A 13,235-nucleotide genomic window follows, 5' to 3' on the forward strand; every position below is an offset into this window, starting at 1 on the left:
TATGTAGATTAAGTCTGCAAACATTCCAAACTCTGCAATGCTTCTTCCCTTTTTTCAGCTTTAATGAGGTATAATTGATATACCAAAAACTGTGCATGATTAATGCATATGATTTTATGTGGTGATGGAATCCCTGGTATATGCATATGTCACGTGTCAATGAGCATATGTAGGAACTCTCTATACCCTTTGATCAATTTCGTTGAGAACCTATATCTGCTATTAAAAATAAAGTCTATTTAAATGGAAAAAAAGAAGAAAATTCTATCTAAAATTCTGATTGCCATGCTATTTATAGACGAGGACAATGTAGGTTAGTGAAACTAGGTATCTTGCCCAAATTCACTCATTTAGTAATTTTTAAAACTGAGATTCATAAACAAGTAATCTGGCTTACAAAACTGAAGCAACAAAATGTTTAACAAAGGCAAAGAAAAAAACATGGGAGTCAGAGGTGTTAATAATAACAGACACTCACTCAGCTTGTAAGAGGCAGAGCCGGCATATGAATCTATTCAGTCTGGCTCCACAGCCTGTACCGTAACCCCTTCCCCATAACTCTACACCTGCAACTAGATACAGTCATACATGTAGATATGGAAACTCAAGAGGTCAGAGGCCATCACCTGTCCTTCTAGGCAGGCAAACATAAGACTACAGACAGACATGCAAAGGAACACATGCATGTGAAGAGAATACACATGTGGATGAATGCACACATGTACATAGTTCACATGCATGTGCATGAACACCCTTTAACACAGCTGCTGCATGGCACTAATTCCCTTCTCAGGCATAAGAGGCTACACCTCTGGAGAAAGGGTTCCCCTGAGGCTCCTGGACACAGAAAATAGAGTGCGTCAATAATATTCTCCTCTCCTAGCAAGATCACAGGGCCAATCCCCGCAGGGCAATGGCTTCTGGGAAGGACAGGCCCTTGGGTCTCCTTTTCTATCATCAACTCCCACTGTAGGTAAGGAGAGGACCATCATATTCCAAAGCTAGAGCTGCAATTCAAGCAGCCTCCTCCTCCAAGATTTAGAGCTGATCATAACTCTGTGGCAGGACCCCAAGCCTGATCAGGACTCTGAATCTCCTCTGTCAAGCCCACAGGTAGGCAGATTGAGGAGTCTTTGGAAAGAGTGATTGTAGACTCAACATCTTCATGTGATCTTCCTCCCATTTCCTGATCTTATCTTCTTCTCTCTTCCATCTCAATAGCCAGAAAACAAGTATACAAGAAAGTTAGGATAATGCAGATGTTAACTGCACACATTCTGAAGCTGGACTACACCACCAGTGAGCATTGTGGCCTTAGGCAAGTCACTTCAATTCCAAGTACCTCATTTTCATTATCTGAGAATGGGGTGCTGTAACGATTAAGTGACTTAATGTATGTAAAGTTCTTAGAGCAGTGTCTGGCACGTGTCAGCACTATGTAATAGTTAACTATTATAGCACTAGGATTGAGAACAAACATAGGAAGGGGCTGCAATGAAGTGGGTGTCTCCAATAGGAGACATCTCAGTGAGGCATTGCTAGCTCAACAGAGGAACACGAGAGATTGATTTTCAGCCAAGTCCCACTTTAAGCACTTTTGGCTGATCAGATGTAGACTAAAGATATGCTGAGAGAGAGAAAAGACAATTATTCACAAAAGGAATTTCAATGGGCATGTTTTAAATGTCCACTTGCCTTGGATTCTAGAATTTAACAGCTGGGAAGGGCTGGGTAAAGCTATAAGCTGGTATAGGAGTCAAAACTAGTCAAAAGGAGAGATTTCAGAAAGCTGAAAAGAGAAGGACCTGGCCTGAAAAGGCACTCCAGAATCCCTGAAGAGAAAATACCTGTTTGAGAGGGCTATATGTCTATAAGTCTTACTGCTGGAAGTAGGAAGAAGGTAGACATGGAGAAGTTAGGATTACAAAAATCTGGACCCAGGACAGATTCTAAGATCAGTTACTGATGCTGCAAAAATGGAGAGCTGCTGTTTTCTCAGAATCTAACAGAGCTGGGGTCCAAATTATGTTACAGCCATTCCTTCTGAAGGAAAGGAAGAAAGGAGAGTATAGAGCTTTTGAAATGAGAGGCAGAAAGGGGAGTAGGTTTGAAGGAAATTTAAAGGATCCAAATGTGTGGGATCAAAGGGTAGAGAATAATGAGTGGGTCAGCAAGGAGGCTTAAGACACAGTAAGAGTGTCAGTAAGAGTATTTCTCTCTGCAGAGGACAGGCCAGCTCAGCTCTTGACCACATGTGTATTCTGGGAAGAGTTATGGTAAAGTAGTTAATACAAACAATCAGACATATCTAGGTTTGAGTCTTAAATCCACCACTTAACCACCTAAATGACTCTCTGAACTTCATTCTTTTTATCTACAAAGGGGGATAATAATCCTACTAACACTGTGGTGCTGTTGTGAGCATTAAATGAGAATAGTGCTAAGCACAGAATCTGTCCAATAAATGTTAGCTGAATGTTTTTCCAGTTTAGTCATCTCTCTGATGCCCTTGCTCATTCAGGGGTGCAGCGGCATGGATGATGGCTAGCTTTCATATGCCTGTGTATTATCCACCCAGCATTTTTACCTTCTGTTTAGGAAGTACATTCTGTACTCCAAGTTTTGCTTCCTTGGTTCACGTGGGCTAGTTACAATGAGAAGAGTCTTGCATAAGTTGTGAGCAAGTAACAGAAAGAAAACCAACATGAGATGATAAATGCCCACAAAGTGGAAAGTTCCAATGGAGAAAGTGGAGAAGTATAGGAATACTCTATATTTTCTGTCTATCAATGAAAGGAGTAAATACCTTTTAAGGTGATATAGTGTAATCTAAAAGGCTTGGAAAGGCTCCCAGTTTCTGATGATCCTTCCCAAGTATTAACTGATGACAGGCCTCAAAATTAACATGTCATTCCTCTAGTTTATTGTATGAGAAATAATATTAGCCAACTCTAGAAAGCTTTACTGATCTGTTTCATCAACTGTCCATTTTTTTGCCAGTAACACAAAATGTTTCATTACTAATCATGATGACTTTCCATTACATTGTGCTATATCGCGTAAAAATGTGTGTGCATACATTATCTTATTTAAATAATAGGAAAGAGTTGAAACAATGTATGTAATTCATAATAAAATTAAGAAGTCACATAATCCAATCAAGTTATTATAAATGTGCTTTTAAAAGAAAATATATGTGGTACCATTTTTACTCTTAAATTGACTGTGAGTCAAACACCATGCTTCTTCCAAATCATCAAAAAGCCTTGATAAAACATCATTCTACCTCCAACTTGTGTGGGTCAAGCAAAAATATCAGCTATGGAAAAGAGAGGCTAAACATTTTGGAAGGAGACACAGGCACTTCATTTTTTAATTCTAGTTCTCTCATCTACTAACATTGCATTTTCACATTAAAATCTCAGGATACACAAGATACATAATTATCTGGCATCAGACGACAGGCATATACCTCCTCCAACTGTGCTCCGGGGGCAACAAACAGGCATTGCATGTAAGCAGAATTGACTTTCACTATGAGAGTGCTAAACCAACTGCAGTCAAAATCATTCATTCTTTTCAGGTACAGCTTTGAAAATTATTCAGGGACAGCCAAATGGGCAGAATCCTCTGATCATCATCTATGTAGATTAAGTCTGCAAACAGTCCAGGTTTTGTAATGCTTCTTTTCATTTTTTATAGCTTATTGGGGTATAATTTATATTTTAAAAACTGCAAAATTTAATGCTTACAATTTCCTGTGGTAATGGAACCACAGGTATACGCATTTGTTGACTGTTATTTGAGTCTCCAAATGCAAGAGCAGGTGAGGAAGAAAGTAGAACCATCCCACCCCAATTTTATTCATGGGTATGCTGAGGTGAAATGACTTGCCCAAGGCACAAGGAAACTTACAATGTTTTCAGATTCTGCAAAATGGGAAGAAGGTTAAGCGCTGCCCCTGGTAAATATCACATAGATCTGGGAATTCCAGGTTCAAGACCAAAGAGGATCACATAGCCTTTCTCCACCAGGGAACACAAAGTCCCAGGAAAGAGGCTGAAAGATACAGTGAAGGAAATGGGGAGAGTCCAGAGAGTCAAATGAATACCCTGCAGAGTAGTGAGATGAAGGGTAGTTGACTCAGATTGAGAGTATCCATTAAAATCTTCAATTTTCATAAACTCCAACTCAGTATCCCATATATCAGAATGTATTCTGACCATAGGAACTCTCTCATGAGTGCAAAATCTATATATACACTAGTCCTCCCTTATCCACGAAGGATATGTGCCAAGACCCCCAGTGGATGTCTGAAACCTCAGACAGTACCAAACCCTATGTATATTTTTCCTATAGATACACACCTATGATGAACTTTAATTTATAAATTAGTCGCAATAAGAAATTAACAATAACTATTTGTAAAATACAATAATTATAATAATATACTGTGATGCAAGTTATGTGAATGTGGTCTATCTCTCTCACAAAATATCTTATTGTACTGTCTTCACTCTTCTCTTTCTGGTGATGATATGAGATGATACAATGTCTACATGGTGAGATGAAGTGAGGTGAATGACGTAGGCATTGTGACATAGTCTTAGGCTACTACTAACTTTCCAGCAATACATAAGAAGAAGGATCATCGAGCCACCACAATGTCGATGGTTGGATGTCAAGTGCAGATGATGTCAATGGTTACTTGAGCATGAATACTGCAATACCATGGCATTCAATTTGATAACCAAGCAGGACAGCAGAAGATTTCATCGTGCTACTCAAAATGACACATGATTTAAAATTTATGAATTGTTTTTTACTGGAATTTTCCATTTAATATATTTAGATTGTGGTCGATAGCAGACAGTGAAACTGCAGATAAGGGGAGACTACTGTGCAAAATATCCATTGCAACACTCTCCACAGGGAAGAAAAACCATTATGGATACATGACATCATTCCTGAATATAATATGTATATAGATTTATGCAGATTAAAAAACCTTACAATACGTACTCTAGTTCTCTTAGAAGTAGAATTATAGGGGATTTTCACTTTTTTAATTATAAAATTAACACAAAGAAACAGGTGTCCCTTAGTTTGAAAAGCAAACAATATAACATAAAGTTAAATATGGAAGGTACTCCTCATACCATCCCTTCGATCTCAATTCAGAAGGCAATGACACACACACATAAAAAACAAACACATAAATAAAGGATATATTCTATTAAACAATAAGATTAGTCTATATGCATTGTTCTGCAACTTGCTTTTGTGACTTAACAACTTACACAGAGAGTAGTGTCAGAGTGATAACATAGCTTAGCAATGAACAGCTTCTGCTCTGCCATCAAATGCCTGAATTCAAATCCCAGCTCTGCCACTTACTAACTATGGGAACTGCTTAGTTACTTAACTTTGATAAATTCAATATTTTATCTGCAAAATAGAGACACTAATAGTGTTCTCTCAAGATTTTGAGAAAATAAAATGATAAAAGACACTCAAAGCACTTTGCTCAGTGTGTGACATATACTGAGTCCTAAAAAATGTTGGCTAATATTAGCCATCTCATTTCTTTAGAGACCCCATGATACTAAGTCAAGGTAATGCACTATAAATTGTTTTAATAATTCACCTTTGTGGATATTTAGATTGTTTCCTCTGTGAATGGTTATGATTGCTGATTATTTTGTTTGTGTTCCTTTGTTTAGTATTATAAGCAATGCTATAATAAAAATGTGTGTACATATCTTTGTTATACACATATATGACTATCTTTAAAGGATAGATATCTATAAGTGGAATTATTGGATAAAGAGATGTAGATTTTCAATTCTGATATAGACTACCAAAACTCCTACACTGATTACCACCTCACTACAAGTAAATGTAAGGTCTTTTACCTTTGGGGTATTGTCAAAAAATTATTATTGACAATCTAAGAGGTGAAAACTGTATTTCAGTCTAATTTATATCTTCTGATTTCGAAGGACATTGAACATCTTCTCGTAAGTTATGTTTGGTAAATGTGTTGCAGATATTTTCTTTGAGTCAATAGTTTATATTTTAGCTTTACTTATGGTCTCTTCTGGTATCATTTTCACATTTTTGAATGCAGTGTTTTGTTATTCTTGCCTTTATATTTTATTTCTTTCTTGAAATGACATCTCCATCTTCTGACCATAAAAATGCACTCTTTTATTTTAGCTGATACTTATTTTATGGTTTGGATTTTTCCTGTTAGATTGTTAATTCAAATGGGTTTTATTTCTCTCTGTGAGTTGAAGAGAAATCTAGGCTCACTTTTTCCAAATGTTCAGCCAATTGCCATAAATATCACCTATTTATAGTTCATCCTTTCTCAATAGCTAAGTATTAAGTTCCATATAGATGAAAATTTTTAGATGAAAGTACTTTATGCTGGCCCTTGGATTTATTTTTCTCTGTGTGTACCATCATCTTATTGACATTATTATGTGCTGTGATTGTGAGTTAGAAAAGTTCACTGTCACTATTCTAATTTTTTCAAAATTGTCCTGTCTTTCCTTAGACATTGACTCTCTAGATGAATTTTAGAATGAGCTTCTCAAGTCCTGTTAAAAATTCCATTGGGGTGTCATTACAGGTGCTTTGAATTTTATTAATTTGAGAGAAATTGAGTTTTTTCCAGGTTTATTGAGACATAATTGACATATAACATTTTCCAATATTCCTGCAATCTATGCATGTTTAGAATGAGGTCTTCATAGTCTTTTAATTAAAAAAACTAATATATTTAAAGAATTAATCTCAGTAACATAGACTATTCTTGGTAATCTTCCTATTTGGAGTGATATCTCTTAAACTAATACTTAGAATTTAAGTTTCAGATCATGTTAGCCAAACAGAAATGCTCAAATAAACATCAAGCATGTTTTGCTCTGAGGACTTAAGGAAGTCTCACATGAATTCTGTGGGTACCAAAGAGCATTGATTAAATCTGTTGCTCCCTTTTGTTATACCCCCACTACCACCACAACCACCTCTGCACCTCTGTGTAGGAGAGAACCTCGTTCATTGGGACCACTTGTATGAAAGCATCCTGATTCAAGGGGGGACCCAGCAACCCCTTCTCCTGAAAGAAGAAATAAAAGAGGCTAAGAATTTACTTAAGAAACAACCAAAGAAGAATCTACAAAAAGAATTGAGAAGAACTCACACAAATCATGCCCTATAGAACTTCCTAAGAGTGTGTAGGAAAATTTCAGTTTCTCATTCACGAAGCAGCCTGGAATTTTTTAATTTTTCCCTTGGCAGAAATTACTCTCTATTTCTCTCAACAGTCACACACTACATAACGATATTTTGCTTAATGACAGACCACCTATACAAAGTTGTTCCCATAAGACTAGTGCCAGATAGCCTAGGTGTGTAGTAGGCTGTATTATCTAGGTTTGTGTAAGTACAGTCTATGATGTTCACACAATAACAAAATCACCTAACAACGCATGTCTCACAACGTTTTCTCATCTTTAAGGGACCCATGACTGTTTTATCTTAAGTAAATATTATTCAATCTAACCAATAGCAGTGGACTTCTTCATAAGCTGGAAATTAGTGAAGAAATTTTCTTAATAAAATTGCCTTTCATATCTCTAACACTGTTTCTCCAAACCCTGCTTAGAAAGTCAGAAACATGGAGATCAAGAACCACAACAGCAGCACCTCAGGCTTTACCCTCCTGGGCATCTCTTCCAACCCTCACCTACAGAAGCCCCTCTTTGCCATCTTCCTCATCATGTACCTGGTCACCCTGGTGGGGAATGTACTCATCATCCTAACCATCCACTCTGACTCCAGGCTCCATACCCCTATGTACTTTTTTCTCAGCAACCTGTCCTTCATGGATATCTGCTTCACAACAGTCATTGTGCCCAAGATGCTGGTGAATTTCCAATCAGACACAAAGTCTATCTCCTATATGGGCTGCCTGGTCCAAATGTACTTCTTCATGGCTTTTGGGAACACTGACAGCTACCTACTGGCTTCTATGGCCATAGACCGGCTGGTAGCCATCTGCAACCCCTTCCATTATGATGTGATTATGAACCCACAGCGTTGCCTCCTCATGCTGCTGGGTTCTTGCACCATCTCCCACCTGCATTCCATGCTTCGTGTACTACTCATGTCCCGCCTGTCTTTCTGTGCCTCCCATGTCATTAAGCACTTTTTTTGCGATACCCAGCCTGTGCTAAAACTATCCTGCTCTGACACTTCATCCAACCAGATGGTGGTCATGACTGAGACCCTGGCTGTTATTGTGACCCCCTTCCTGTGCATCCTTTTCTCCTACCTGAGAATAATCATTACTGTGCTCACAATCCCCTCTGCAGCTGGGAAGTGGAAGGCCTTCTCCACCTGTGGCTCCCACCTCACCATAGTGGTCTTGTTCTATGGGAGTATCATATATGTCTATTTTAGACCCCTGTCCATGTATTCAATGGTGAAGGACAGGGTTGCAACACTTATGTACACAGTAGTGACACCCATGTTGAACCCTTTCATCTACAGCCTGAGGAACAAAGATATGAAGATGGGTATTAGAAAATTAAGATTTGTAATTCATTCATGGAAGGAATAACAACATAGAATTTCATAAGTGGGAGATGACCTGAAAGATGATCCAATTACCATCCTTCCTGCCCGTTTTTCACATGGCACTCAAACAGGTCATGAGAGGTAGTGTGCAAGAGCAGTAACAATAAAAATACTTGGTTTCTATCAAAGGCCTTGACCAAATAAATGTTCACTTCCAGGCCAGTTCTGCAAGGAATCTAAGTTTCAAGAAAATAGTATCTGCCACCCATATAGAGGAATAAAGTATTTCCAAATAACTCTTCTATAAGTTTGGTATTGGCTGGTACTTAAGGAATTATAACGTCCTACGAGTTTTTACAATAAGACATTACCCAATTTTGTAGAAAATTGGGAAAGACTTCTTGGCATTATGATGAAAGATAGACCTTAAGGATAGTTTGAATTTGTACAGAAAGTTAAAAGGACAAGGAAACTGGCAGAGCATCTCAAATCATGGAAACCACTCAAACAGGTAGAGGCAAAAACAATGGAATGTGTTTGAGGAACAAAGAAAATCCCTGTGAGGCTTGTTCAATTTGAGAGTAGGGAGAATAACGGTGGAAAGATAGAGGAATTTACCAATCAGGTTTACATCCCCACAAGCACCAATGTGCCATCACAACGTGTATTCTCAATACTAGACTCTATTTCACCTTCCTCTTAATTCTTCCTTTCCTACATAACAACAATCCTCATGGAAATTCCCTTTATATCCTGGAAAAAGCAATGTGTATCAGTCAGGATAAGCTAGGTTATGCTGTGGAACAAACATTTTCAAAATCTTTACACCTTAAAACCAAAGGTTTATTCTTTATTCACACTGCGTGTCCACCAAAGAAAAGTATAAGGATGCCGTTCTCTTTAAATATTCAAGGGCCAAAGCTGATGGAGTAGTCAGCATTGTTAATATTAATGATCATTTTGTCAGAAGCAGAGAAAGCCTCTTGAAGATTTTGCACTGGCAATTAAATACTCTGATCCAGCAGTGACTCATGACGCTTCTGACCACAACTCATTGTCCACAACTCATCTTGTGACCACCAAACACAAGAGAGCCAACAGTATCTTTACAATGGGGAGCCAGAAGTATTTGGTGAACTGCATTAATGACTGCTACACAACTCTGATAATACACAAATATGTAAGTGTGAATTTGTGGCTTAATTGATCCTTCTCTGATTATGTTATTGTCAATAACGATAGTAATGTAAAGTATATATTCTCTCTAGAATCCTTTTGCTTCAAATATTTCATCACATTTTTATAACCACCAGCTTTTATAAATCAAAAGCTTGTTAATGGTGGGACCTGAAGTTGAATACAAATCTTTGGCCTTAAAGATATGAGGAGACATGTCTAATGGCCTAATGGAACACATGAACATTAGGGCCCTACATCAAGATCCCTGCTATTGCTGTCATTGTGTCCTCTTCCAGTTATCAGGAAACAAGCCAGAAATCCAAGAAACAAACTCCATTTACAACAGACTCCATATTTGTACAAGCATACCTGGCTTTCACCACTCTCCATCACTAATCACTCAGCTTTGGAGACCAGGACCTAAGAAGATCAGGACATTTTCACTTCCTATATTTATGTGCAATAGTTTTCTCATGCTCCACCAAGTACAATATACCACTTAAGAATGTGAAGGATGCTGGCATATACTAAATAAATAAATTCATTAATCACAATTTCCAGTAATTTATAAATTTAATTAAGTCCTTAGTCCCAGGGAACATAACATATTGTTTTAGGTCAGACCTCACTCTGACATCAGTCCCTGACCCCTTTTTCCAAACAACACATGCTCACTAAGAAATCAAGATCTTTTACATAAGAGACCAAAGATATTCTAAAAGTTCAAACTAAAGGGAATTCTAGATACTAAGTGACCATAAGATACCACGTTGGGATGAAAGAGTTTCCAATCTGTCCTGCAGGTTAGTTCTAACTTTCTCAGTCAGAGCTAAATGTTGCCACTGTCTGAATGTAAGGTAATTCCCACAAAATAGCCTGTCCAAATTCAGAAGGAGTGAGCTTATGTTGGCAGGTAGTATCTGGGGACTATAATAAAAGTATTGCTATGCAAGCAAGGGAGCCCAGAATTTAACTTGGGAAATTGCTAATTAGCATTGATAAGAATAAGATAAGTCCCTTCTGAAAGTAGATATAATCAGAGGAAAGGTCAAAGGATACCTTCTGAACCCCTTTCCCAGTTGGGTGAAATCCTTTCTATGGCCCTTGGGAGTAGACCAGGAAACTCCTTGACAGCTCCTCCTTCCACCATAAAGATAACTGAGAATTGGTTGTATACAATAGTGAAATAATACTATAGGCAATTCCTTTCATCAGAAAATTTTAAAGATAAATGTATGGATCCTTCCACCATAAGCTCATTACACATACATAAACATTGGAGATTTTATTGAATACTGAACTAAGAAAAAATTAGTTCCTTGAACATATTTTGTGAGTGACATAAACAAAGAGAAATGTGAAACATGAAGGCTGAGGAAGGCCTAAGGAAGAGCACTAAGTATTTCTGGCATTGAAGAGTCTGACAGAGAAGGTAATAACAAAGAGGTTTGAAAAGGAGTAGTCATATAAGCCAAGAATAAAAGAAGATTCAAGAAGCAACAGCCATTAATCAGCATCAAAATATGATGAGAGTTTAAACAAAACAAAACAAACTTGCAAGATTGTACATTGGCTTTGGTGGCATGAAGGCCGTTGGCGACATTAATAATGAAGTTGAAATAGAGGAATGAAAAAGGAGCCAGATTGGAGTGGGTTAAGGAATCACTTGTTACTCTATACACTAGCAAGAACAATCTGAAAAGGAGATCAAGAAAAAAATTCCATCAGTAGCATCAAAAAGAATAAATTACCTGAGAATAAACTTAGCCAAGAGGTGAAAAACTTACAAATTGAAAACAAAAACATTTGATAAAAGAAATTAAAGAAGATCCAAATAAATAGTAAAACATCAGCTTTTCATGTACTGGCAGACTAAATATTGTTAAAATGTCCATACTACGCAAAGTGATTTACAGATTCAACACAATCCCTATCAAAATCCTAAAACTCCAATGGCATTTTTTACAGAAATAGATTTAAAAATCCTAAAATTCACATGTAACTACAAAAGACTCCCAACAGCAAAAACAATCTTGATAATAAAAAGCAAAGAAGGAGTTTCTCACTCATGATTCCTAAATATCTTATGAAGCAATAGTAATCAAAACAGTATGGTAGTGGCATAAAGACCAATGGGACAGGATAGAGAGTCTAAAAATAAAACCAAGTACATACCACCAACTAATTTTCAACAGAGGCATTAAGAATATGATGAAAGGGGCTGGCCCCATGGCATGGTGTTTGAGTTCTGTGCACTCTGATTCACCTGCCCAGGTTTGTGGGTTCGGATCCAGGGCATGGATCTATACCACTCTTCAGCCATGCTGTAGTGATGACCCACCTCCAAAATAGAGGAAGGTTAGCACAGATGTTAGCTCAGCCTGGAATTTTTAAATTTTTCCCTTAGTAGGGACACTTTTGTTACCATATTTGATCTCTGGTTCCCCGTACTGAGTTGCCTCTTCACAGTGACACCTGTCTCATTCTGTTTGCATTTTGACTCCCCACTCTGTGTTTCCCCCTTCCATGGAAGCCCTCTTTCTCACCCTACATGGACTGCAACATCTCATGGTAGACTTTCCTCATCTTAGATACCCTCCTCTCCTGTTGAGGCTCTGAGAGCCTACACCTGGCTGTCCCTGTGGACAGATGATGTCTTCACTCTCCTTGGACTCTGGATTAGTCTGGTTTCTCCACAAAAACAAAATTAAAAGTGGGGCTGGCCCCGTGGCCGAGTGGTTAAGTTCGTGTGCTCTGCTGCAGGTGGCCCAGTGTTTCGTTGGTTCGAATCCTGGGCACGGACATGGCACTGCTCATCAAACCACGCTGAGGCAGGGTCCCACGTGCTACAACTAGACGGACCCACAATGAAGAGTATACAACTATGTACTGGGGGGCTTTGGAGAGAAAAAAGGAAAAAATAAAATCTTAAAAAAAAACTAAAAGGATATATATATATCTGCATATATACATATACACATACGTGTATATATATGTAGATATATAAATACATAGAGAGATATATATGTAGATATATAGATGTAAACTAAGGAATTGGGTCACATGATTATGGAGGCTGAGAAAATCCAAGATCTTCGTTTGGCAAGCTGGAGACCTAGAAAAGACAATGATGTATAGTTCCATTCTGAGTCCAAGTCCAAAGATTGGAGAAGACCAATGTCCCTGCTTGAAAACATTCAGGCAGAAAGAGCAAATTCTCCCTTACTCAGCCTTTTTGTTCTATCCAGGCTTTCAGCAACACTCCTGAAATCACCTGCTTTGCCACTGCAGACTGAGACACTTTCTGGAAACTTCTCAGGGATTCTCGATAGTTTCAGCATCTTCCAGTCAAGCCTTGTAGAACCATCTTCTTTGGTGCTTCTGGCAAAGATCTTCAGTATCAAGCTCTCTTACCTCTGGCAGAAGCTTCTCTGAACATTGTTCCTCTCATTCTTTCAACAATTCTG

At 38.0% G+C, this 13,235-nt stretch overlaps 1 protein-coding gene across 1 annotated transcript; it reads left to right on the plus strand.

Moving 5' to 3' along the window:
* Positions 1-7,598: 7,598 nt before the first annotated feature.
* LOC124248817 (olfactory receptor 1L4-like) lies at positions 7,599-8,632 on the plus strand. The gene has a single exon (XM_046679349.1). It carries the CDS (start codon positions 7,688-7,690, stop codon positions 8,630-8,632), a length of 945 nt encoding a protein of 314 aa, XP_046535305.1. The 5' UTR covers positions 7,599-7,687.
* Positions 8,633-13,235: the final 4,603 nt, after the last annotated feature.

This window comes from Equus quagga, chromosome 1, assembly GCF_021613505.1.
Source record: "Equus quagga isolate Etosha38 chromosome 1, UCLA_HA_Equagga_1.0, whole genome shotgun sequence".
NCBI classification, from domain to species: Eukaryota; Metazoa; Chordata; class Mammalia; order Perissodactyla; family Equidae; genus Equus; species Equus quagga.

Excerpts from the sequence above, each read along its gene's own strand:
- LOC124248817 (XM_046679349.1), top strand. The coding sequence starts at position 7,688 with ATGGAGATCAAGAACCACAACAGCAGCACCTCAGGCTTTACCCTCCTG.